The sequence below is a fragment of the Lepisosteus platostomus genome, chromosome 6 (genome assembly GCF_059453375.1).
Source record: "Lepisosteus platostomus isolate fLepPlt1 chromosome 6, fLepPlt1.hap1, whole genome shotgun sequence".
NCBI lineage: Eukaryota > Metazoa > Chordata > Actinopteri > Semionotiformes > Lepisosteidae > Lepisosteus > Lepisosteus platostomus.
In genome coordinates, this window is record NC_142616.1 from 18,367,661 (window position 1) to 18,390,652 (window position 22,992).

The 22,992-nt window shown below is 43.6% G+C and overlaps 2 protein-coding genes across 3 annotated transcripts; one reads left to right on the top strand and one right to left on the bottom strand.

The window, feature by feature from the left end:
- The first annotated feature begins 615 nt into the window (after window positions 1-615).
- Window positions 616-7,995, top strand: vdac2 (voltage-dependent anion channel 2). Of its 2 annotated transcripts, none has more exons than XM_088634553.1 (9): window positions 616-773; window positions 3,397-3,468; window positions 3,608-3,657; window positions 4,370-4,522; window positions 4,613-4,665; window positions 5,303-5,530; window positions 5,842-5,992; window positions 6,345-6,402; window positions 7,019-7,995. In XM_088634553.1, the coding sequence occupies exons 2-9, from the start codon at window positions 3,402-3,404 to the stop codon at window positions 7,108-7,110; spliced, it is 852 nt and encodes a 283-aa protein (XP_088490679.1). In that variant the 5' UTR covers window positions 616-773; window positions 3,397-3,401; the 3' UTR covers window positions 7,111-7,995. The 2 variants fall into 2 exon arrangements, with proteins under 2 accessions (XP_088490679.1, XP_088490680.1); XM_088634554.1 differs by lacking the exon at window positions 616-773 and adding an exon at window positions 829-856.
- Window positions 7,996-9,855: 1,860 nt separating this feature from the next.
- On the bottom strand, window positions 9,856-16,462 carry LOC148661194 (uncharacterized). Its single transcript, XM_088634556.1, has 3 exons — window positions 15,023-16,462; window positions 13,686-13,810; window positions 9,856-13,273 (listed from the first exon to the last, which is right to left on the bottom strand). The coding sequence occupies exons 1-3, from the start codon at window positions 16,046-16,048 to the stop codon at window positions 10,141-10,143; spliced, it is 4,284 nt and encodes a 1,427-aa protein (XP_088490682.1). The 5' UTR covers window positions 16,049-16,462; the 3' UTR covers window positions 9,856-10,140.
- Window positions 16,463-22,992: the final 6,530 nt, after the last annotated feature.

Below are 22,992 nucleotides of genomic sequence, written 5' to 3' on the forward strand. Positions count from 1 at the left end.
CGACCGGGGACATGCCCTCAGGTGGCACAACCTGAAAAAACTGCTGAAAATAACCACCAGGATACTTTCTTAATATGCATTTCATTTTCACAGACATACGTGTAAAAGGTTGGGAGATAATAGGGAAACAACATACTGATCGCCTTACAGTTTCATTATGAATTAAAAACGTCTCTGGCCTGTTTTACATACTCTGCAGCGTTTAACCTTTACTGGATATGTATGTTTCAAAATGCATAAGATTTACACCCTAATGTCCAGCACAAGTAATTTAAAACGATCACAGCGAGGACTAGCATAACCTTACAGTCTCGATGCTAAAAAAAAAATCCTTATGCAAAACACTTTCAACTTTCGGAAAAGACAGTTGGAAGGCGTGTGCAGCCACACCATTCCGCCACAGTTTCCATGGCGATCTCTGTGAGGGGACCTGAACGTGTGCCTGAAACATCCGAGCGTGAGTTAGGATTCACACCTCCACCACGTTACCGAAACAACCGAAATATAAATAATCGAAATTACATTTATGTGAAAGCAAATGTAAAAATAGGATATCGATGGTCTTTATCGGAAGAGCGAAGGCTGAGGGCCGGGGGAAAGAGGCAGGCGCTGCGAGGCTGCCCCTGTCGGGGGCCTGTGTGTCAGGGTTATGACAGGGTGCTGGTGCGGCGCTGTCTCCTTCACTTCGCCCTCCAGCTGAAGTCACTGCGGCGCTGCACTAAAGCCGAGAGCCGGACAGATCGACGTTTAGCTTAAAGCTTCACCTGAAACAGGTAGGCGAGGCGCGCTGTGCTGCAGCCCAGCAGCAGTGAGCGACAGCGAGGGCAGGACGCGCAGGAGCGGTGGCTCCAGTGAGGTTCGTCCGAAGGCCCGGTGCTGGCTGGGGCTGTGAGCCCGGGACGAGGCGCGGTGTTCCCGCTGCTGCACGGAAATGTGGGAGCGTCACAGATCTGGGGCCAGGGCGGCTGGTTGGGATGTCTCGCAGTCTCTGTCTTTATCATTTCACTGAGTGTATCATTGTAAGGAGATTATCTGGGGAGACGGAGCAGGGTGACATTCCAGTGTGCAGTGCATGCAATCCACAGTAACCCGAGATCTTGTTTTTTTCCCCGATGGCATTTGGTGTAGTTATTCAGTTGTGAGCCACATAAGGCCGTTGTTTTTATTTTTACCTTCGTTAAGCACACAGCTGCGATTTTTAGTATTGAAATGGCATGACTACAAGACTAGTCTCCTCCGGCGTAATTCTCATTAAAAATGTTCTGGAGATTGAAGTCTGCGTGAATTGTTTTGAGAAAAAACATAATATAGATAGCCTAGAGTGTATAACTCCTTCACAGAAGCGTTTAAAGCTGTCTTTTGTGGTGGTGACGCCTGAAACGCTCAAGTTCATGTTAATTATTTGTGGCAGGGACGCTGCGCTCGGAGCGCTCTGCACTACGGCGGAACTTGACAGAAGGCGAGGATGTAGTTTTAATGTCAAGATGGCTGCCTTCAGTTCACCTTGTTAGCCTAAAAGTCACATTCTCTTCTGTTCCCTGCTTTTGATCGGGTGATTTCCGTAGATTAGTCGCATTTGCAGCGGGCAGGTGTTTGAATAAGTGTAAACTATTGCTTTACTTGTTAGCTAATGGCTTGCCGTTTGTGTTATAATGGCAGGCATGGAAACATGGCGTGAAGATAAAAAAAAAACTGGTCGCATTTTGTGAAGGACCCGCGAAAAAAAAAGTTCGTTTTTCATAATCCAGATATTTTCTTATAATGGATTATTAGCGGTTGCTCCAGTCGAAGCCTCTGTGTGTTCGCTTCCATTGAACAACCGCGTCTTTGGTGACGCTCCTGCCGGATGAGACGATTGTTTCCAGCTCTGTGCTGTGTAAATGCTTTTGTTTCTTTATGGATGGCCCAAATTTATTTTTTGTGTTTTTTTTTTAAAAAAACTGCTCGCTGAGTCTTCCATTCCTCCTCCGTGAAGCCCGGCTTCGGATTTGTAGGTCTGTCAGGCCGTGACGCGTTTTCAACAGCTTGCGCGCTGAAGGAAGCGTGCGTGGAGGACCTGATACATGGCGATGGAGAATAATAATAATAATTGCTTACACTTATATAGTGCTTTTCTGGACACTCCACTCAAAGCGCTTGAGAATGGGCATTTGCCCGTAGCTCTGCTTGAGAACGTTTCCATACAAATAATGATCTTCCTGGTTTTTATCTTTTTAAATAAACATTTCTGATCACAACAAGGATGTATAGATGTATAGATTATAAACATATGTGGAAATGACTTATTTTCCCTTGCTTGCTTGAAAAGACTGAGCCGCTCCAGTGCATTCTTGGGAGCTTGCCACCTTCTTGATCGTGAGATCTGTGTGCGCTGAACTCTCCTCCCCGTGTCGCACTCTGCAGCGTCACTGCCGCCAGGTGTTCGGTTTGACCTTACGGTCTTATAAGGTGTCGCAGACGAGGAGGTGTGCCGTGAGGGAAACGCCCTTGATCTGAATGGGTCGTGTAGTTTAAAGCAGTGTTTAAAGATCAACCCGTAGACTTGAGGTGCTTGCTGCGCTTTGCTCACCAAGTGGGGTATGGGCCGAACGGGTTTCAGAAGCCCTTTGGAAAGCCCAGCCTGGGGGCTCCAGTGGATTTTATGGAGCCACATCTTTCCTGGAATGACAGGTGCCCGTAGGCGTGGCTGTCTGTGGGGTTTCCTGGTTTCTTTCCAGCAGTGAGAGACTATTGCATGACACTCTGGTGACTCGGGAGCTAAGGAATGAGTGATTTGCCACCAGAGATTTGTTCATGGAGTCTTGTCATAAGATAGATTATTTAAATGCATTTCGAATAAACGTCACCGACACTAACAGGGGGGAAAAAAAAAATCTACCTGTAGTTTTCATTTGAAACTGGGTTTTTCCCTAAACTCAAACCGTGGAGTTTTGTTTATAGTTTGTGTGTTTCATCCTAATGAGTAGAATGAAGATTCCAGGTGAAACAAGACAGTTCAGACTGGAAAGAGGGATGAGGACCAAAGCTCCATTGATTTCAATCCAGTTGTGACCACCGCATGACTTGGGTGAATCAGCATTAAAGAAGTTTCTAGAAAGATATTGCCTTCCGTATGAGCACAATTTCAAAAAGGTGCTGTCAAGCATATAGAAATTAGAGCCGACTCTAGTGGTTTGTAGCATTGCTTCAGAAGAAGGATGCAAGTATTATCTGCAGCCTCTCATTTTTCCGGACGTGCCTGAGTTAGTGAAGGAATAATATTCAAACTACCCAGAGCAAGGATTTGGGGAACTGTGTAATTAAAGTTTCTTCTTCTGCCGTTACAGCCCAAGCTTGACACTTTAATTTGCAGTAGTGTTTCTGGCTCCTAACAAGCTGTCCTCTTCAATTCTATAGGAAGAATGGCTGTTCCTCCATCGTATGGTGACCTGGGCAAGTCTGCCAGGGATATCTTCAACAAAGGATATGGTATTATCGCCTTTCTATCTCTGTCTTCTGATAACATAGACTTTTACTCTTGTAAGCCTTCAGTATTGTAATGAGATTTGTGTTACATTGGTGGACCTCTGGGAAGTCCTTAAACATTGTTCCTTATGTTCATCTTTAGGTTTTGGGTTGGTGAAGCTTGAAGTGAAGACCAAGTCTGCCAGCGGAGTGGTAAGCTATACCCTTACAAAATTCCCGAGAGGTGTCCACGCGTCTAATTCGACTACCTGATTAATCCATAGCATTTTTTCCTTTATATATTGTGATTGATAGTTAAATGATTCCGGTTATTGATCTTCAAGGAAATGCAGTCACGAAGAAGAAATATATGTGTATATATATATCAAGCTTATTAGCATATTAAAAATTTATAACTAGTTTACATTTACATTTTCTGTCCAGGAAGTTATTTTTTTAAGATGTGGTTACTAATGTAGGCATTGAATGCCAGCCTTTACAGCTACAATTTGTACTCTTCTAAAAATCAGCGTAAAACTTTTTGTACAGTGGCTAACTATTGCACTTGAGTAGTTGACGAGAATGCAGGTGCTGTTAATGAACTGCTGTTTTTGACAGGGTATGTCTGCATTCCTCCAGGCAGTTGCAAATCATGTTTTAGGTCAGGCAAGATTTTTGCAGCCCTTGGGATTTGTCTACACCTCCAGCGGAGGATTTAAAGAGCACGTTCCCCGTGTACGGTAGATCCGCGAGGATCTGGCGCGGCCTTACCGCTGGGGGAATGTTTGACCAGTGTTACTGGTGCGTGGTCATCCTCACCCTGGGACATATCCTCTTTTTCAGAACTGGGCATGACTTTTGTAATGGAGCCAGTGACGCTGCCCTCTTTAGATCTTTTTAAATCGTTTTTTATCGCCCTGGGCAGGAATTCACAACCTCCGGCTCGTCCAACACGGACACCAGCAAAGTCATCGGAAGTCTTGAAACCAAGTACAAGTGGGCGGAGTACGGCCTGACCTTCACGGAGAAGTGGAACACGGACAACACTCTGGGCACAGAAATCACTATCGAAGACCAGGTGGGCTTCGAAACGGTGGCTAGATCCTAACTTCTCTCTCCTCTGATTTCTTTACGTTTTGTACTAAAGATGATTGAATTTTGTTTCTAGATTGCCAAAGGTTTGAAGCTGACATTTGATACAACCTTTTCACCAAACACAGGGTAAGTTTGTTTAAATTGTAGGTTCTCCGTTTCATCTCTCAAAAAGTGTAATTTCATGGTGCCTGGGCGCACATGGTTGCAGTATAATGGTTATTGACAGAATGTACTTGAAGTTGACATTATAAACCTTGTCAAGCGGAACGATCTTCACAAATGAAGCTTGTTTTCTGAACAGAGGGTGACGAGCAGGATTTATCCTTGTATTGTTCTGTGAAAGTCATGTGTGAATGAACGTAAAAAGACCTTTGGGGCGAACCATGTTTCACACACTTGTTGCATCGCTTCAGTCATAATTTAGTACTCATGTACAGTTACAGAATTCACCGTTCAGTTTGGTCATGTAATGGACTAAATAAAAAATAACCCTTTGTAATGAAGATATAATTAAGATTCTTTTGCCAAACCTAATTATTTTGCTTTAGCAATAGAGTGAAAGCTCAATTCTCCGTAGAAGTGTATATTTTGAAGACTGTTACTGTTGGACACTTGTGGAGGCTGCGCTGAGAAGCAGGCTTTGGTAACTGACCTTGTATCCGTCGCTCCTGTTCAGCGCTGCGGTGGCCGCGCGGCAGGACCGCATCCCTGCGGTGCCACCGCTCTTTGACCTCCTTTTCGCCTGTTCCTTCTCTCCCGCCAGCAAGAAGAGTGGGAAGGTGAAGACCGCCTACAAGCGGGAGTACGTCAACCTGGGCTGCGACGTCGACTTTGACTTTGCAGGCCCGGCCATCCACGGGGCGGCCGTCGTGGGTTACGAGGGATGGCTCGCCGGCTACCAGATGACCTTTGACACAGCCAAATCCAAAATGACCCAGAACAACTTCGCTGTGGGTTACAAAACCGGAGACTTCCAGCTGCACACCAACGTGTACGTCTCGGTAACCGCCGGGTCTGGTCGGTGCTGGCGTCGTGTGTTCTGGAGCGGAGCTGCAGTTTTCTTGTGCGCCGTCATTTAAAAACTGAGTTTCTCCTTAGGGCTCCTATTTAAGTTTCTTGTAGAAACAGTCTCGGTCACTCGTGAGTGTTTGAGCTCTTCGGATGCGTTGGTTACATATCCAGAACTTTCAGATATGACGTTTACGTACCAGAGAGTGAGTTGCGCAAACTGAGTGCAGTACGGTAGTCAGTGTGTCTTTTGCTTCCCAGGGCCGGACTCTTGATTTGTCTTTCTTGTTGCAGCAACGACGGCTCTGAATTTGGAGGCTCTATCTACCAGAAAGTGAGCGACAAGCTCGAAACGGCCGTCAACCTGGCATGGACCGCGGGCAGCAACAGCACGCGCTTTGGCATTGCTGCCAAGTACCAGCTGGACTCCACTGCCTCCGTCAGCGTGAGTGTCGCCAGCGGGTCCTGCGCGGGGCTGGGGCCTGTCCCATACCGCGCCGCGCGAGTCGTTATCGGATCTGTGCTTTTGTGATCGCCTTCGTATGCGCATGCCTTCTTGATCAAGAACCAGTGATTCAACACCAACTATTTTGGTCTTCCATGATAAAAATCAAACTCTTTTTTTTGTCCTCAAAGCTATGCATACGACCACACCTTAACCATTTACTTGTGGTGGTAAATTTTCTGCTGTTCCACTGACTTTGGGCGGTGTCTTGTTTTTCGGTGTGTGGTTCTGTGAAGGGCAAGATGGAAGTTTGTTATATCATTTAACTTCTTGTCTATGATTTATTTTTCAGGCTAAAGTGAATAATACCAGCTTAATTGGAGTAGGCTACACTCAGACCCTGAGGCCAGGTATGTACTCGCAATGGGTAATATCACTGCTGCCCCCTCAGCTCCCTGTGAGAGATTTTTGCTTTCTGTGATTCTTATTTCCAGATTATATTCTGCTTAACTCCTACAATATGTTAAAGGAGTCATGATCTTTTCATATTGAGTTTTATTTTTGCATGTGATTTATGTGAAAAATAACTTTGGGAATACAAAGACAGGGATGGAGTTCAGATCACTATAACTGTATAGTAGTGGGTTGTCACTGAAGCGCAAATCATTTCTATTAAAGCATACCAATGAAGTTGGTTAGTGAATGCCTTTTTAAAAAGGTGAAGTTTAAAAGTATAGTGAAGGTTATGCTGAACAAGAAACTACCCTTGTCATCACACTGTGAGCAGATCTGAGGGAGCTGAAATTGCAGTAATTTATTGCACAAAGTACATCAGTTTGTGCAGCTGAGTCATCTACTGTATGAATCCACCCACTCACACCTACACACACACTTTAAACCTGTCAGTTTAATTAAACTGAAATAACTAGGTTTGAATGCCTTCCCCCCCCTTGGAGCATTGGATCCATGAGCTTTAAGATTAGACAGGCATTATTGTGGACCCACCTCTCTATTCTCTGTCAACAGGAGTGAAACTCACCTTGGCAGCGCTTGTGGATGGGAAGAGCATCAATGCTGGTGGCCATAAGCTGGGCCTGGGCTTGGAACTGGAAGCTTAAAGAGGCTCTGCTGTAACTTCAGAAAAAGAGGGAATGTCGGGAATTTGGCCTTAAATGTATCTCCAACTCAACCAGCAGGGGATTTCTGAAAGGGATATTGGGAAGTGACGAGAGACCCAAACCTTAAATACTTCTTAGGTGGTCGTCTGTTAGCTGGTTCCTGTACATTTGGTTTCTAGTTATTAAAGATGCTTGTAGTAGGTCATACATTTATACTTTTCAATGTATTTGACAGTCTGTGCGCTGCCATCATAATGAAATACACCTTTATCAAAAGTGGACATTTGTGCATGTTTTGCTTTTATGTTTATTTTAACATTTGGTCTGTCGGGTGGTCTTGGTTGGTGGCGGGGGTTAAGGGCTAACCTGCTCTCTCGATATTCCTGAGCTGTCTGCAGAATGGAAAATCTCCTTGTGCAATGAAGTATTTTAGCAAGCGTCTTTATTTAAAAGCAATGAGGGTTTTTATTTGCTCCTTGGTCAAGATTTAGCCATATTGTTCTTTTTGCTAATCCAGCTATCAGGAGTTCTCGGAAACTTCAAGTATGCTTAAGACTCAACACTAAAACCTCTTCAAACGACCTGTTTCTGGGAGTGCGTTTTTTTTTTTAATTTAAGGTAACCAATTTAACAATCGTTTAAGAGACCGACAGTACGTGATAAGGAAATTGGGCCTGCTTTTATTTTGTGCTTCGAAAACGGTCATCCTCAATGTGGGAATTAAGGTCAACTTGTGCCAGAATGGATTTTCTCTGTTAAAATGGAAGTCAACACTAAAGCCGTCTGTGTCCCCATCATGCTGTTTGATTGGCAAAGGCATTGCTGATAAACCTCGGAAGTCCTCTTATGTATGTTAACTTTTCAATAAAGTCTTTGAATCCAAAATGGTCTGTTGTATGCAGGATAAGTTGCAGAGCAAGCCAATAAGCTGTTAAATGTTGTATTTAATTATTAACATTGAGCAGGAGGCAAAGGGTGTCCCACCGGAAGAGGATAACTTCAGTTTTCGCATGGAATAAGGGGATAATATGATTATTTGTGCAACATGTCTGAAAGGGGTTGAGGTTTAAGGGCCTTCTTGCAAGATCTGTTGCATCCATGCATTTAGCCAGCCTGTTCCTAACTACTTCTTCAGTATTGGGTTGCAGGTTCCCCAGAGCCTATCCCAGCAAGCAAAGGGCACAAGGCTCTTTTGCAACCTTGAAAAGAAAGATCCTATGTTTGCTTCTCAGATGTCGCAGTGACTTCTAGATCCATTTATTTAATAATTGTTAGGACTTGTCCGCTAGGGCTACTGTGGGGTCTGATGTCTGCAATGCCACCCGTGTCTGCTGTCTGCACCCTGCAGCAGAAGGTGGTGAGTTTCGGAGTCCTCCAAAATCGATCTTCAGTATGTGGAAATCTTCCAATGGCTGTCATTCAGGCACTGTAGTTAAAGTAAGTTCTTATTGGGTGCTGTAAGATCTTTGCTATCTGTTAAAAGGCTGATAAATATCAGATTGTAAATTGCTGTGCACTCATATTAAGGTTGGGTGGAAATATAAAAAAAAATAGAGGTGTTGGTGTCATGAAATATACATTTTAACACATTTTCCACTGTGTATCACTTTGAAACCTGTAAATATTTTTTTTTACAAAGACCAATCTGAAAGTTTGTTTGAAGTTTTTGTGACCTGAACTGAACTACCAGGGACAGTTCTGAACATCTTTTTCCCTTCCTGTGGGTGTCTATTCTTAGTTCTTCCACCAGAGGGCACTCTATTTCAAAATGAGGGATTCATTTTTTTTACATTTCTTCCATAAAATGTTAATTTGGGTGGGAGAGGGGTTGAGGGGCTGGACTGTCCTGTCGTAAGCTTCCTTAAAACTGTAGACAGTCTCGTCTTGGGCTTGGGCTTGTGTTCCATGCGGAGCTGGGGTGGAGAGAGCATTGCACTGTCAGCTCTCACTGCGGCTCCTCTGTGCTCCTCTGCACTGCAGAGGCAATATTGGAGCTTTCTAAGGGACTGATCTATTATGCACTAGACTGAAAAAACATTACAACCAATTTCCAGAAATACCATCTTTTAATGGACTCTTAAAATACATACAATTGCTGGTTTGTTTGGCTGATGCCTTTGCCTGTAGCAGCTCTGCAAGTGGGTCTTTCACTGGAGCAGTATGACCTTGCTGTTAGAAGCCTAGAACTGCAGCCCTCTGCTGCTGCTGCACATATGCTGTGTATGTTCATGTGTGAATGCAACTGACAGCGCTTTTTTTTTTAAACTGTCTTGGAGGTTCAGGTGCAAAGTGTGCAGTGGCAAAATTCCCATAAGATGTTACACCTATTTAATCATCCATTGACAAATGAAAAACAAATGTGCTATTAGGAGAGGTTTTCTATATACTGCTGAAGGTACTGCCATGTCTTTTTCACCTTAAGATCAATTTAATTCCAAATTGGATTTGAACAGCAATTATTTGTCAGTGGCATGTTATTGAAGTATTCAGAATTGTGATGAAAATCTAGCAGAATTTATTTTTGATACCCACCTACAATGATTCAAAACGTTATGGACAGCTCCCACAGGTGTGCTGATATGTTAATCAAGGTAATCTGGGAATTAAGACTAGGAACTTTGACTGCAGGTGCACACACAATACACACACCTACAGGACATGTTTTTCCAGGGTTTTCCTCTACTTATAGTGAACCGTGCAGCATATCTGAAATATACTGAACAACAGAGGCAGATGGAGCAGGAATACTTGACCAGATTCAATTTATTGTTTCTCCAGCAAATTACTGAGTCATTTCTTTTCTTTTCTTGGGCATTCTTAGACATTGAAGCTGGAATTGCATTCACTATTGTTGAAACTGATGGTAATAGATTCATGCATCAAAAGGTGCTTATTCATTATATCCATGGAAGACTAATCTTTAAACAATTCATTATTCTACACTGCTTAGACTAGTTTTTCACATGCATGCAACTCTAAATTTTACCCATAATTCAGTCTTTCTATATATATAATTTTCCTATTGTCAGTCTAGATATCTTTCTGTTCAGCCTTGGGTTCAGCTAGTGGTTGCTTACTTGTCTCAGGCTGACAGTCCTTTTCTGGCACTTTTGTATCTTCCTCTTTAGTCTTAGTCACAGACTCAGTGACATCTCCCCTTCCATCAAGCCCATTCTCTTGAATGGTGGGTCTGACTTCTTCTCTTAACTCTTTTTCAAGTTCTTTCTTTGCTTTTAAGTCAGAGGGCAGAATCTGTTGCTCTTTGATTTCTACTGCTACCTGTGAGTCTTCTGAAGGCACTTCTGTGTCCTTGACTGCTTTAAGGTCTGTGGAGCTGCTGGCAGTTAATTCCTTGGTGTCAGGTCCTGGGCTGTCTGGCCTCTCTGGTTGCTTCTCTTTCTCTTGAATGGTGGGTCTGACTTCTTCTCTTAACTCTTTTTCAAGTTCTTTCTTTGCTTTCAAGTCAGAGGGCAGAATCTGTTGCTCTTTGATTTCTACTGCTACCTGTGAGTCTTCTGAAGGCACTTCTGTGTCCTTGACTGCTTTAAGGTCTGTGGAGCTGCTGACAGTTAATTCCTTGGTGTCAGGTCCTGGGCTGTCTGGCCTCTCTGGTTGCTTCTCTTTCTCTTGAATGGTGGGTCTGACTTCTTCTCTTAACTCTTTTTCAAGTTCTTTCTTTGCTTTTAAGTCAGAGGGCAGAATCTGTTGCTCTTTGATTTCTACTGCTACCTGTGAGTCTTCTGAAGGCACTTCTGTGTCCTTGACTGCTTTAAGGTCTGTGGAGCTGCTGGCAGTTAATTCCTTGGTATCGGGCCCTGGGCTGCCTGGCCTCTCCAGTTGCTTCTCTTTCTGTGGAATCTCCTCTGTGTGCTTCATGTCCCCCCGCTTGTCTGTCTTTGTGCTTTCAGATGGTCTCTCCCTTTGGGCTGAAGGGTCTTGAGATTTCGGTCCTGCGCTGAGTTCCTTCACTGGATCTTGTTTCTGTTCAGCTCTTCCCTCCTGTTCCTGTTGTGTTGGTTCCTCTGGTTCTTTATCCTTCTTCTCCCTGGTGCCTGGAAAGCTGTCAGCTTCCAGTCCTTCTTTAGGACACAGTGTCAACTCCAGCTGCTGGGAACCTTCTGATTCTTTCGCTGTGTCTTTCTGATCAGCGGATGTGTCTTCCTTCTGTGAGTCTCTGTCCACTGAATCGCTGGCCTTGACCGTTGACTCTGCTCTCTCGTGGGTGTGGTCACTCTTGTCACCGCTGCTCTCTGTGGGCTTGACTTCACTCACACTTTCCTGTTCCTGAAGGTCTGTGGATTCAGTTTCAGCACCTGCAGCTGTTGTCTCTGCTTCAATCGCGGGTCCGGAAGCCCCCTTTTCCGATGCCAGTGGTTCTGCTCTTTCCTCTGTCAGGAGGTGTTTGGATGCCTGTTTGTCTTCTGTTTCCTGTACGGTCTTTTCAGGTGTAGACTCAGAAACCTCTGCTGCCATCACTGTGTCCACCTTTTCCTCTGCAGGACTGTGTTGACTGGTGTCAAGTTCTGCTCTGACACCAGTGGGCTTTTCTTCACCCTCTTCACACGTAGGTCTTGTAGGCTCCTTTCCTGTGGGTCTGACTGATGTTTCTTTGGGATCCTCTGCTGTCTCTTTCTCTGGGCTCTTTTCCTTTGCAGCCTCCACTTCCTCCACTACAACACCTACAACACTGTGCTCCTTTGATTGATCTTCTGCAGTTTCTTTTACTGGGCTCTCCTGTGGTCTTGCTGAAGACTCTTTGGTTTCCTCTCTCTGGGTTGTGTCCTCAGAAGGCTCCTCTGACTGCACTTCTTCTTTCTCATCCTTCTCCAGGGCCACTTCAATGTCACTCTTCTGGGACTTAGCTTCAGACACAGGTTTGTCTTCTGCTGCCTTTTCTTCTGTTTTCTCTCTGTCTGTCACCTCCTTTAAGGCTTTTACTCCAGAAGGTTCTTTCTCGGTTTTAGATTGGTCTTGCCTGTCTTCTCTTACTTCTGTTTCATCCTTTTCTGGGATCCTGTCCCTGATTGTCTGCTTTGATTCAGATGCAGCTGCAAGTTCTGCTTTCCTTCCCTCTATTTCACTTTCTTCTTTTTTCGCCTGGTCATTCACCTCCTTTGCAGTTTGTTCTGCAGGAGCATCTTTCACGACTTCCAATGTCTCTGTTGCATCATGGGATTCCTCTGTCACAGCTTCCTGTGTGGTGTGTTCTTCCACTTTCCCCTCATGTTGGACATCCTCAGGCTCGGCTGCTGCTTCTGCTCCAGATTCATCTTCATCAGCACCTCCCTCATCTGGTTTCACTGCAGCTGCTCCTTCCTCCTCAGCCTCAGGGGATGACTGTTCATGTTGCTCCTCTGATTCTGGGGTGTCCTCTCTCTGCTGTCTCTCCTCAGCCTCAGGAGATGTCTCTTCATGTTGTTCCTCTGATTCTGGGGTGTCCTCTCTCTGCTGTGTCTCCTCAGCCTCAGGAGATGTCTCTTCATGTTGTTCCTCTGATTCTGGGGTGTCATCTCTCTGATGTCTCTCCTCAGCCTCAGGAGATGACTGTTCATGTTGCTCCTCTGATTCTGGGGTGTCCTCTCTCTCCTGTGTCTCCTCAGCCTCAGGAGATGTCTCTCCGTGTTGTTCCTCTGATTCTGGGGTGTCCTCTCTCTCCTGTGTCTCCTTAACCTCAGGGGATGACTGTTCATGTTGCTCCTCTGATTCTGGGGTGTCATCTCTCTGCTGTCTCTCCTCAGTCTCAGGAGATGACTGTTCATGTTGTTCCTCTGATTCTGGGGTGTCCTCTCTCTGCTGTGTCTCCTCAGCCTCAGGAGATGTCTCTTCATGTTGTTCCTCTGATTCTGGGGTGTCCTCTCTCTCCTGTGTCTCCTCGGCCTCAGCTGCCTCCTCTTCCTCTCTGCTCCCATTCCCTCTAGCTTCTTCTTCTCCGTTTGTTTCCTCCGATTCCATCTCTTCAATCTCTGTCATCTCTACTTCCTTTGTTGTTTCGGTAATGATCTCCTCAACGAACTTGTACTGTGGCTCTGCCTTGGTGGCTCTGCTCCGCTCCTTTGTGTAGCTCGGGAGAGTGTAGACAGGGGACTGTCTGTACACATATGGCAATGAAACCTGGGCTCCAGCCACTGTGGATAGTCGAGTCTCTTCACCTTCTAACAGTTTCCTAAGAGACGAAAGAGTGTTACTAAAGAAAAGGGGTGAGGGAATATTGTCAAAGGGTCTCAGCTTTATTTTACAATTTATTTTTTTAATGTTAAAAAATAGTGCAAAACAACTCAAAATGTTTTTACTGATTTATTAAATTGTGAAATATAGCTTATGTCTTACATGTGTTTTTATACTCAATTTGATGCACTAAACCATTAGAAGTATGTATTCAAATTGGAATGTCATTTAAAATTATTTTTACCTGGTTATATAAAGACAAGTTATCTATGCAAAAACTAATTTACACCAATTTCATCAATTAAAAACGTTCAAATGGCATGCTATAAAAACTGTCAGATATGTTACAGATTACACAGACGGGTATTGCATATTCTGGCAATGATATTTTTTTTAAAATCATTCCTTACCTATAAGATGCAATTTCAACATCTAAAGCCATTTTGACATCCAGCAGATCCTGGTACTCCTTAAGGTGACCAGACATCTCGCATTTTGTGTGTTTAAGCTCATGTTCCAGCAACCTGATGATGTCCTGTTAAAGCACAAGAAGTGAATCACCTCATTAAAATCACAGCATCATGCAGGCATCACGCAGCCGGCAGAGGAATCCTACTTTGTTGGGCTCCTGAGCAAGGCCCTTCACCCCAACTGCACCAGGGGCGCCGTACAATGGCAGACCCTGCGCTCTGACCCCAGACTCTCTCCCTGTCTGTGTGTCTCATGGAGAGCAAGCTGGGTTATGCGAAAAGATCATTCCGAATGCAAGAAATTGTAAAGGGTTAATAAAGTGATGTTATTATTATTATTATTATTATTATTATTATTATTATTATTATTATTATTATTATTATGAAATACACACTTTGATTAAACAATAGGAAAGGATCCTACTCAAAGAAATCCTTGTGGTGTGACTATAGTTAGTAGACATTTCGTTTCTAGTGATATTTAAAAGCCATACTCATACAGTTGGACAGAAACACCAATGTTTTTATACTGTAGAATTTTGGCTCTAAGGCAAAAAAGCTTCAGATTTTTCTGAAAGCATGTACAGGAGTGTCTGCAAATACAGTTTCATTGGATGGTTCTTTTATTTGTAGGTTTTGGAATATGATTTTATCTTGATTTTCAGAAATTGCAGCAAATAAACTTTGAAAGTCATCCAAGCTCTTTGAAATGTATAGTTCCTCAAAAACAACAGTTATGAACTAGTTTGTGATGTTTTTTCTCCTTTATCTTGAGTGTCTTACAATTAATAAAGCTGAATTAGTCGACACGATAACCTTAATATCTGAGAAATGCTGAAAAAGTGTGAGAATAACCAGTAAATGATGTTTGAAGGTCACATTACAGGAGAGGTTAATATAATGCAAAACAGCAAAACTGCAAGTCCCATCTGACAACTACAATCTGCCAGATTCAAGTTTATTTCACACTGTCTGTTTCTGGATTGGTTCAATCTGTTATATAGCTAAATTTGATTAAACTGTTGAAAGTGTTTAACGAGAGCGGTGGGTTACAAAGCTATTAAGACTGAGTACTTTTCTTTTCTCCCTCTCCTCGTCTTCATGTTATTTGGTTTTTATTTTTATACCTTTCTCTCCTACGACGAAATTAAACCCGACACGGGGTGAAAGTAGAGTCAATGCCAAATAGGTTTTGCCACTTGTAGATTTAAGAGTCCAGGTGATCCCCGCAATGATAGTAACGCACGCAGCCCGCCCAACCCCGCACTGATCGATACCTGGTAATGACTGATTTCTCCGTCGTGCCTTTCCTCCAAGTCGCACAGCTGTCTCTCCAGAAGCTCCCGGGTGCCCTTGGCGGTCTCCAGCTCCAGGCTCTTGGACTGCAGCTGCCGGCGGTGCTGCTGGATCTCCTGTGTCGTGCTCTGGAGCGCCTGGCTGCTGCTCTCCGCGGCTCTGGTCAGGTTTTCCACGCGAGTGCGGAAACTCTCCTCGGCGTGCTGGATGTTGGAGCTGGCGTGACCTTCAAGCTGCTTTCTGATGTCCCGCAAAGCCGCGGTGATGTCCGCCTTCCCGCACTCCTTCACCTCCACGGTTACGCGGGCCTGTTGGATTTGGGCCATCATTTCGGACACCTCTTCCTGGTGGTTTTTCTTCAGGAATGCGATTTCTTCAACCAGAGAGCGAGCCTTACTTTCTAGTTCCATCTTGGAAAGATATACGTCATTCATGTATTTTTTCAGTGTCATAACGCTGGCCTCGGTGTCAGCTCTGTGACGAGCTTCTTCCTCGTATTTTTCCCTCAAAATGTAAAAGTCTTCGTCCAGATGCTGGTGTTCCAGTTCAATCTGGCGCTTTTGCAAGGTGATGTCTTGCACAAGTTTCCTCAGATCTTTCATCTCGGGGTCGAAGGCTTGGGACAACGAAGAAGGAGACGCTTTCTTTTGCCGGAGGTCTTCAATTTCCTGTTCCAAAATCTTATTCTGCTTTTCCAGCAGGCGGACCTTCTCTATAAAACCCGCGAAACGGTCATTTAGACCCTGTAGCAGCTCTTTCTCGTTTATGTTGGTCAGCATCAGCCCTTCTGAATGCTGGCTCGCTAAACCCAGGCTGCCGCCGTGACCGAGAACAGCCACGGGCTCTTTTTTCAGCATCACGTTGCTCTTTTTATAGGACGGCGAAAGGCCGGCGGTCGAGGGGCTTCTAGGAAACTGCCGAGATGCAGAAGACCGGAGACTCTGAGGCTGAAACTGGAGCCATTCTCCCTGGGGTCTCCTCTGAGGAGAACTCGTGAGGCACTCCATACTGTCGCCGCCTCGGGATGCTGCGGAGCCGCTGGAGCGGAGTGGGAAGAGAGGCGCAGCTCCTCGTGCTTATATAGCCCCCTCCCGCGGCTGGCGCTGCAGAACGGAGCTGTCCGAAGTGCTGAAGCGGGGGGATCAGCTGTTCGGGTTGTCCAGCGCCAACACTACAGTACGTGCTACCTTTGCAACTTGCAACGACGCGCGCTGCCCAAACCAGAAAACCACTGCATTCGGCTCAAATATTATGGAATGTGCTGTGGAAATATGAGCACTCAGCCTTCGCTCTCAATCAGTGTATTTAAATAAGCACCAGCGCTTTGAAAACATCCCAAGTAGTTCTACTAACTAAATTGCCGCTCATGTAGCCTCGATTTTACAGACAAAAAACAGCTTTATACAGTTAACTGCTAAAGCACAGCCATGCTTTATAATTTTTAGTTAAATCAGACAGCAGCCGCATGGCATTGCCCGAATGAGCTTGGCCCACTGTCCAGGGCGCAGTCCCACCTTGTCATCAATACTTCTGGGATAGGTTTTGTGAGGCCATGTCCCTTACCACAAGCGACAGCCTGGCAAATAATGGATGGGGAATTCAAGGGGTCCCTGCAATTCTTAAATCCTTGATTTCACGTCAAAGTTTGATTTCACTAGGAATAACAACACTCGAGAATAAAATGACAGGATTATGGAGTGAAAACCTGGCTTAACCCGCCTGGCTGAGGGCTGACCTCCCGGCCACAGGACGAGTAGGTCAGGACCCCCCCTGCAGAATGGCCAAGGGGCAGCTGCAGAGGTGGACATAGGGTGTAGGTGGGATGCAAGAGACATATGCGAGGGAGAGATGGGGATCACGTAGGTATTTATAGTGTTTTAGGAGAGGAAATGACGTCTTGAGTGATTTCTAATTACTGATGGGCGAGTCTGATTGAACTTGGTTGTTGTCATCTCTCCTGAACTTTCGTTACAAACTCCATTTATATAAGTTAACACTTCCTTTGTGCATTATTGTGGGACTGCAGTTTCAGATTAGAATGTTTCGATGGAATCTGGGAAATCCCTTAAATGTAAATTGTAAATAGACCTGATTACGACCTCCTTTTACTTTCTTACCCTACATAAACAGTCCACCCAACAGTACTCTTGTAAGGCCACATTTAGCACAGCGGTATGTGTGAAGGTTCTCTGTCTTTTACATCACTGGACCTATTTGGCTCTATGTCAAAAAGCTCAGGGGCCACAAGAAATATAAAGCTAAAGACGGACAAGCTCAATAAGTTGCAAGTTCTTTCAGCGGCAGGCAGCTGACAGTTCATGCTGTGCTGGAAACCCAGCAGGGTTTCAGGCATAAGGTCCCTCTGGTGAAGCCAGTTCCAAAACCCAAATCTCCTGTGGAAGTAGTCTGTGAATTCATTTCAAGGCGGAGTCAGGTGCTCGGACAGCTATGGAGATGTTGATGCACGGAGAACCATCCAAAATCTGACTCGACTCGACTGGGATTGGGAACATTTTTCCCCTCCCCCTCTTGGCCTTCGTGCGTGTCCGATAAGGAGGGCAGCGGGTAGGCATTGCTGCAGCAGCGGGCACCTGATCTCCTTAGGAAGAGGAGACACTGTTTATTCTCAGTTCAAGCAGGTGATTGTGCACCTGCCCTCTGGAGAGCCAGTTCACTTCACTGAGACTCAGAAATTCCACCTACTCTGCCTGCATGCTCTCATGAAACACCGAAGAGCATTTGGGATTTACTCATTTCCCCCCCAACAAAGTTGACCTTTTTAGAGGCCTGAGGTCCTGTAGCTCCAGTGCCATCGTGAGGGTGAGCTTTAGCGATGTAGGAAACAGCCCTCTCCTCTGTCTGTACTGTAACACCACTGGGTATCCTGGTCACTGAAACAGCACTACACAATACGTGCATGCACCCACGCAAATATTCCCTTGAAGTCTTTTAAATTAACATTAAGACCGTGAAAGAACTCACTGGCTGTTGTTTTGGTGGGGAGCTCATGGCAAAATAGCAGGTCTTCATGAAAATGTACATCTCTCAGAAACTATCAACAAAATAGTATTGATAACATCTGTCCGACTGTGTGGACAGATACGGGTTTGCTTTCATTCCGTCAAAAACCGGTCTTTTAATTTCAATCCCCTACAGCAACTGTTCATCTACGGTGATCTTCGACAGCGGGAAGGACACACTTTTCTAAGCCTGCGCCTCCCTTAGTAACTCTCCGCTCACGTCCACGACGCTGGGCAGAGGTAGCTCGTCGGCAACGGTGAAAGCTTTCTTGCTTCGTGCGAAGGTAACTTGCCTTGGGGACGCTTCTGGAAATCGTTGTGAGGGAAGCTTCTGTTTTTCTGCAGAGTTAGAATTATGTCCCATTTCCTTCGCACATTTTCCTTTGGTTTTCCAACACAGGCAGGTTGTTTCAGCGATTTGGGTGATAACACAGGCCCCCTGGCTATGAATCCAAACTATCGGGGATCGACTTTTATCGCCTTTTTAGTCATAACCGCATTTTCAAGGGTTTTAAATCGTTTTGCCGTTATGGGCAACTGGTCTTGGTTATCCAGATATAATTCAGTGAATAGTGAAGTTGCTAACCATCCTTACTGGGTTCCTACTTAGACACGCGACAGGCTTCACGTGTGTCTAATTGATGACGTCTCAGTCAAATGCACTGATGAAATAAAAAATCGTCCATTTTTAATTACAGACAGTTTTGGATACAAAAAATATATAAAAAAATGATTTAAGTGTATTTTATCCTGCTTATTTCAAAGTGAGAGACTTTGTTAGTATTAGGGACAAATAGTGACGATCCCGTTTTTGATCAGTACTCTTTTTGATGTTATGGTATCTGCACACCATTAACAAAATGAGATGGCACTTCACGGTTCACCGATGAGTCACCGTGATCTACCTGTTGAGGGCTGATGTTCATCACTGATGTTCCGTGTTCCAGTTGGTGGTGATCGGCCCTGATAACGGCATTAATTGTTCATGGCTGTTAATATACTTTTATTACAGGGTTACTCACATGCAGTTTTAAGGCATCCTTTTGAGAGGTGTTGTCATAATGAGTTAGCGATTCTGGTTTACAACAGCAATACACCCGCCTTCGAGTTTTTTTTTGTGTGAAGACACAGAAACAGAATAGATGGTTCTGCTTTGTAGTGTTATGAAACAATGCGAGCAAATTCAATTTCAAATATCTTTCTATTCCTTACTGTTTTAATTAATGTTCTTACACTCATATGATGTTTTTTCTTGTCGTTATGCAAAGTTTACTCTGTGTTATATTGTAAGATTCCCCTGGTGTAAACCCCTGTGAACTGCTTTTTGTTTTTGTCTTTTATTTTTACCTTTGATTTTATCTTTACACTTCATTATAATGTGGTAGACTTTGACTTTGTCGTATTGCTTGTAACTTCCCCATGGCTGTAATTTTGAAATGTTTTAAACGTTTGAGCTAAATTGGCACAACTGGCTGCACACTTGCTGCACAAGTCAAAACAGGGTGGAGGACTAAGAAACATCTTCGCCAGTTGAATTAAGGTCAGACTGTAGAAGCCCAGAGTGGAATTTATCCAGGACACCAGAGTGAACACCAGCTCTCTTACAATCCCAGCCCCGGGATCTTTCAATGGCCAAATAGTCAGGACCTCGGTTTAATGTGTCATCTGAAGGACGACACCTCCTACAGCACACTGTCCACTGCTGTTGGTTTTGAAACTCTGGTCCAATGGGAAGAGCACCACCTGGTGGTTCACTAATACCACTTACAGCAGCAACCTCTTTTAGGCTTAAGATCTGCCCTTCCAGCAGTGAAGAGGCCTTGGCTCACTTAGCTTATGAGCTCTGGCCTGACCAGACTGCTGTCATCAAGTCAGACACATATACAGTACACATTCATTCCTGAATCCAAAAGAGCCTGCGTGCAAGATCAGTGAATCAAGATCTGGATCTGCATTCACTGTAAAGGTGTATTTTGAAGGCAATTGCTTCCAGGAACAAAACTGCTTTTTGAATAAATTATTTTGTCTTTTAATGCTTTCAAGTGTTCATATATTTCAGTAGTTTGGAATTGAAATTGTATTTGGTTATACTTGCAATAAAGTGAATATACTCTACTGTCTAATACCATCTGGGGAATATACCATAGCCATGCTATTCAGAGAATATAATTTTTGTAAAAAAAAGTCACTAATAAAAAACAGGGATGAGTGTGAGTCAGACTTCTTTGTAGGTTAATGAGTCACCTAGTTTTTTGTTACCTTAGTATCATGGAAAATTACAGATTTAACAAATTATTGATGACCTGCTGAATGTTAGCTTCTGCATTGGCTGCAGACATTAGATCAACATTAAAGATATCTAACTTACTGCTCTGTAATTTTCACTTTGTGCCTCATAGTCAGTCTGGTATAGGCTGACATTCTGCCTTTTAAGACACAGTACTGACATTAATGCTTAGCTTATTCTTGGTGTTAACGTTTAGAAACAAAAAAGGATAAGGATCAAACTTTGGTTCAACAGTTGCAATGATTGGACATTAAAACTCAATTAAGAGAAATGTGTCGACATCCACTATGCGGCAAGGAACAAGGAAGGCATGAGACCATAAATCTTTTTCTTCTATTCTTTTCTTCTTTCATTTTCTTGTTCTTCTGTATTTGTTAAAAGTATGCATTGTAATGATACCCTGGTGACAGCAAACAGAGAAAACATTATTGCCAGCTCAAAGTAATAAAATAATAGAAGTATGGCACTAATGCTTATCAGTAACAGAAAAATGGGCTCCTGCAGCTCTGTGCCAAGTTGTAAAATGCTTTATGTAAGGATTCATGGTCAATTTGATTATTTTGCTATCTGTTCTCTGACGGACGTGTTGGATGCTTTATCATGCTTTATGTTTTAAAGTCCCTGTTTGTAAGTGAAACTGAAACTTTTAACTGAATTTAATTTAAGTAAACTGAATTTTTGATGTAATTACATGTGAAGTAATACATCATTTCCTATGGAGCATATGAAAAATGCAACTTGAGACACAATGTATTCTTGGGCTGGTCATAAAACTTCTTCTCATCAAATTGAATTAATCATAGAAAACATTTATTGTAAATTGTTACAATATATTTCCTATGTAATGAATATAATATTTTTGCCGGGTGCTTCAGCTTCCTCCCCCAGTCCAAAGACAAACTGGTAGGTTCAGTGACTTCTGGGAAAATTGGCCCTGATGTGAGTGTGTGTCTGTGTGTGCCCTGGGATAGACTGGTGTCCCATCTAGGGTGTACCCTGTTTTGTGCCTGTTGCTTGCCAGAATACACCCCTCCTTGCTTGCTCCTCCATAACCCTGAATCACATGAAATCGTTAGAAAACAGAAGGAATGGTTGTAATATGCATATCACAAATGTGAGAAGAAGCATTGTTCCCATTTTGTAGGTGACAGATTTAGTGTCTGATACCATTTGTCTTCTGAAAACCTTGAGTTGTATGTTTGTAGATTGCTAAAATGTTAGATTTGGAGTATAAAGTGGTTCTTTGATGGCAAAATAATAATATCAACACAAATAGCAGATGTTTCTCCACTCTTGGCTGCCTTGAAGATGTGAATATGTTTAAGGCAGAATTAAGTAACAAGATTTTATGGACCAGAAAGGTTTTCCTAGTTGATACAAATTGCAGCTGCGTTGTGAACATTGATGGATTTCTGAAAGGAATTCATACAGTGTTCTGGAATTCAGCAGCCAATGAACAATTCAACTGTTCTGTGGAATCCGAGCACGGAGAAGCAGAAGGTGCCAAACAGCACTGCTACTGCCAATCATAGCTATTTGATTTCTGTCAGCATGGTCTGAGCTCAGAGGTTCTCACTGTGATGGAGAAGAAATCAAGTCGACTGTCAGCAGGAAAAAGAAGAGAATCGCAAGTTCAGAAGCCAAGTTAGCATCTTTTTCCTTTTGCCTTTTCAGTGCTTCGGGTATCAAGAAGAAACAATATGGGGCGTGATGTTGCAAACGCATGAGAATACAGATTCTGAGTTTTGAAAAACTATTTTATTTAAAGGAAGTTCTCCTAAGACCTAAAATTGATCACAAAATCATCATCATCACCATCAACAACAATAACTGCATCTGCAATAACAACCATAATTATACTTATTTTCTTTAGGGGAGAGTTTCAGAAATGCATTCCTGATTGTTGTGAAAATTGAATATAAAAGCATTTTTTAATATCACGCATTCTTTGCTGTTGCAAGCAATTGAAATATCATTGTGGTTCTCATAACTGTCTTGCAGGCTTGTCGTGTCAGGTCTCGGAAGGAGGACACTAAAGTGATTCTTTTCCCTCTGGTCCAGAAGCCAGAGTCCAGAAACAGAATAGCCCTGTGTAGTGACAGGGAACGCTGTGCTATTAAACTGAGACCCTGTTTAGTTAGCCAAGATCCCACTGCATGTTTCTTAATGAGTAGGACACCCTGCTGCACTGGCTTAAGTCCGTTCTGGGTTTGTATCAGGTCTGCCTAAGGTTTAAAGTTTCTCACAGTGACGCAGTTTCTCATTCTTCTAATTAAACTACTGTGTAGTCGGGGCTGCTATTTGACACCCAGAATTGCCTGATTAGTGTCCTGTGAGAATGGAATGCCACAGGAGAGAAAGATTTTATATAATTGACTCTGTTAGTAATTGGACTTTGCACAGGATGAACTATCAGTGTAAATTAGTAACAAGGTATATATGGGATGGGGTCTGCATCTCATAGAAAAAGAGAAATCAAGAGAAAAAGGAGGTGAGAGTGAGTATGAAGAGTAGTGAGTTAAGATAGCACAGGAGTGGTTTTTCGGCTCCTATGCTGAATCGTCAGCAGACAGCCTGCAGTCTTAGCATCAGTCAAGGTTTGAAGGATTGAGAAGATTAAAGAAAAACTTTCAAAGATTTTCTT